Genomic DNA, 1,997 nt, shown 5'->3' on the forward strand with positions numbered 1-1,997 from the left:
TTATCATGGAGATTGCCTGATGTTATAACTGAGAAGTTTTTATTCAGATGTCTGAATGATTCACAGTGTACAGATTTTGATCTTTTATGTTTGTATATAGTGGACCTGTTTTAAAAAAAATTAAAAATGAAGTCGATTTGAGGGATTTATTAATATAGATATTGTACACATATCAGCTTATTAGTATAGATATTAACAGCTTTGCCATGTGGTTAAAAAGTTACCATTGGCCACATGTTTGGTCTAGTGGCTGACTTGCAAAGTATATCATATCTTGGGCTGTACCCCAGACTTCTTGGGGCCCAGGGGACGGTGTCTATACCTTTAACAAGTCTCCATCAGCTGCAGCCAGCCCACGGCTGACTCCGGTTTGCATGTGGTGACATGCTCTACCAGGCTGGGTTTTAGTTGCAGCTGAGTGGATCCGAAGCCACTTTGTCTCTTTAGCCACCGAGGCCACGAACCAGTTCACGAGGCTTCAGGGGGGTCTGGGGAGTTGACTCTTTCTGCCCTGCTGCTGAGGAGAAGTAAGTAAGGCCCTTGTCTCCTGTGTTTCCTAAACAGTTTTGTCCAAGCTGTGCTTGTGATACTCTCTGTCTTCTTGTACTTGTTTGCCTACAAAGAGTACCTCGCCTGCCTTGTGCTGGCCATGGCCCTGGGCTGGGCGAACATGCTCTACTACACGCGGGGCTTCCAGTCCATGGGCATGTACAGCGTCATGATCCAGAAGGTGCGTTGGGAGTGGCTGTGGGTCAGAGATGTGCAGGCGGGAGGACCCTCAGGGAACGTCAGATGGAGAAACGGAGGTCTGGAGAAGAGAAAGGGTTTTGCCCCACGGGAAGACCACTGCATTTCCTCACTGATGCATGGTCTCCCTTCACCTTGGGTTAAGCTTTCGATGCCCACCCAGCATCTCCTGAACATTGGGAAGAGGACAGCTTTCTGAAGGACTGCTGTGACCCTCAGGCAGTGGTGTGCTGGTAGATACCTCGGAACTGGTTCTCTGGGAAAATCTATAGGCATAGAGATATGTGTATGGGTGTGCATGGAGTCCTTGGGTGGTACAGGGCTTAACACACTCAACTGTTAACTGAGAGGTCGGAAAACCAGCCTTCGATGCACAACTTTATCCTGACACACCTGGGGCTGCCATGAATAGGAGCTGGCTCGATGAAAACAATGTTTAATGTAAATGTTTATCACACATGTTACAATATAAAAGCTGTGCTGCATTCAAGGTATGAAAAGTAATACGATACACACTACTTTTTACTGGAAATTCCACATAGCCAACTGAATGATCGTTGGTCTTCGTTGAACTCGCATGCCTGTTGCCAACCCATGGCTACAGCTGACAGAAGGGAGGTGGTCTAGTCCAAACGTGGGGTGATAGTTTCCTTTACTCTGAGGAATCAGATGAAAGGGAAACAGCGGAGACGAATGTCGCCATATCACTCATTGGTCAAGGATGTGAGTAATAGTTGTGAATCAATAATTTTGCTCTATTTGCATGAAATGAGTGCACAAATGTTCCCAAGAAATCGTGGTGTCGGCATGACACCTGAGGCTCAAAGCAGGAAAGTAAGTCACATGCATGTGGAGTTGGTGACATTGAACCTAGTCTCCAACCTCCCAGTCGTTTTCACTCCAGGCTCAACCCAGGCTGGCTACTCTAGAGCACTAGCCAGAAAGCCCAGCTTGGCAGCCTATGTGAATGAGGTCAGAGGCAGCTGACCGGGAAGGCTGTGTGAGCCCCGTCTTTAAACGAACAAAGGCCAATTCAGCATTGTTGCCACATGAAGCAATGAAGGCAACAGAAGCTGCTGCTTAGGACAAATGATCCTGGGCTCTGCGGCTCTGCAGACCCCATCTAAGTTCCTCCTGTGAGCCCCGGAAAGACTTGGGCCTATAGGATGTTGCATCTAAGTTTCATGGCTCTAAATACCTAGATGCTTCACTACTTAAGTGCCTGCCCTTGACTGGCTTGAGGCACGAGC

At 47.8% G+C, this 1,997-nt stretch overlaps 1 protein-coding gene across 2 annotated transcripts in view; it reads left to right on the plus strand.

The window, feature by feature from the left end:
• Positions 1–1,997, plus strand: part of TRPV3 (transient receptor potential cation channel subfamily V member 3) — a 27,034-nt gene that overhangs the window by 18,832 nt on the left and 6,205 nt on the right. For both annotated transcript variants that reach the window (XM_004716163.2, XM_004716164.2), the window contains exon 12: positions 565–730. In XM_004716163.2, coding sequence (XP_004716220.1) covers positions 565–730 — 166 coding nt within the window. The remainder of the gene's footprint in view (positions 1–564; positions 731–1,997) is intronic.

Source organism: Echinops telfairi, unplaced genomic scaffold (genome assembly GCF_000313985.2).
Source record: "Echinops telfairi isolate 266 unplaced genomic scaffold, ASM31398v2 ScPeMD7_2010;HRSCAF=2546, whole genome shotgun sequence".
In the NCBI taxonomy this organism is placed as follows: domain Eukaryota; kingdom Metazoa; phylum Chordata; class Mammalia; order Afrosoricida; family Tenrecidae; genus Echinops; species Echinops telfairi.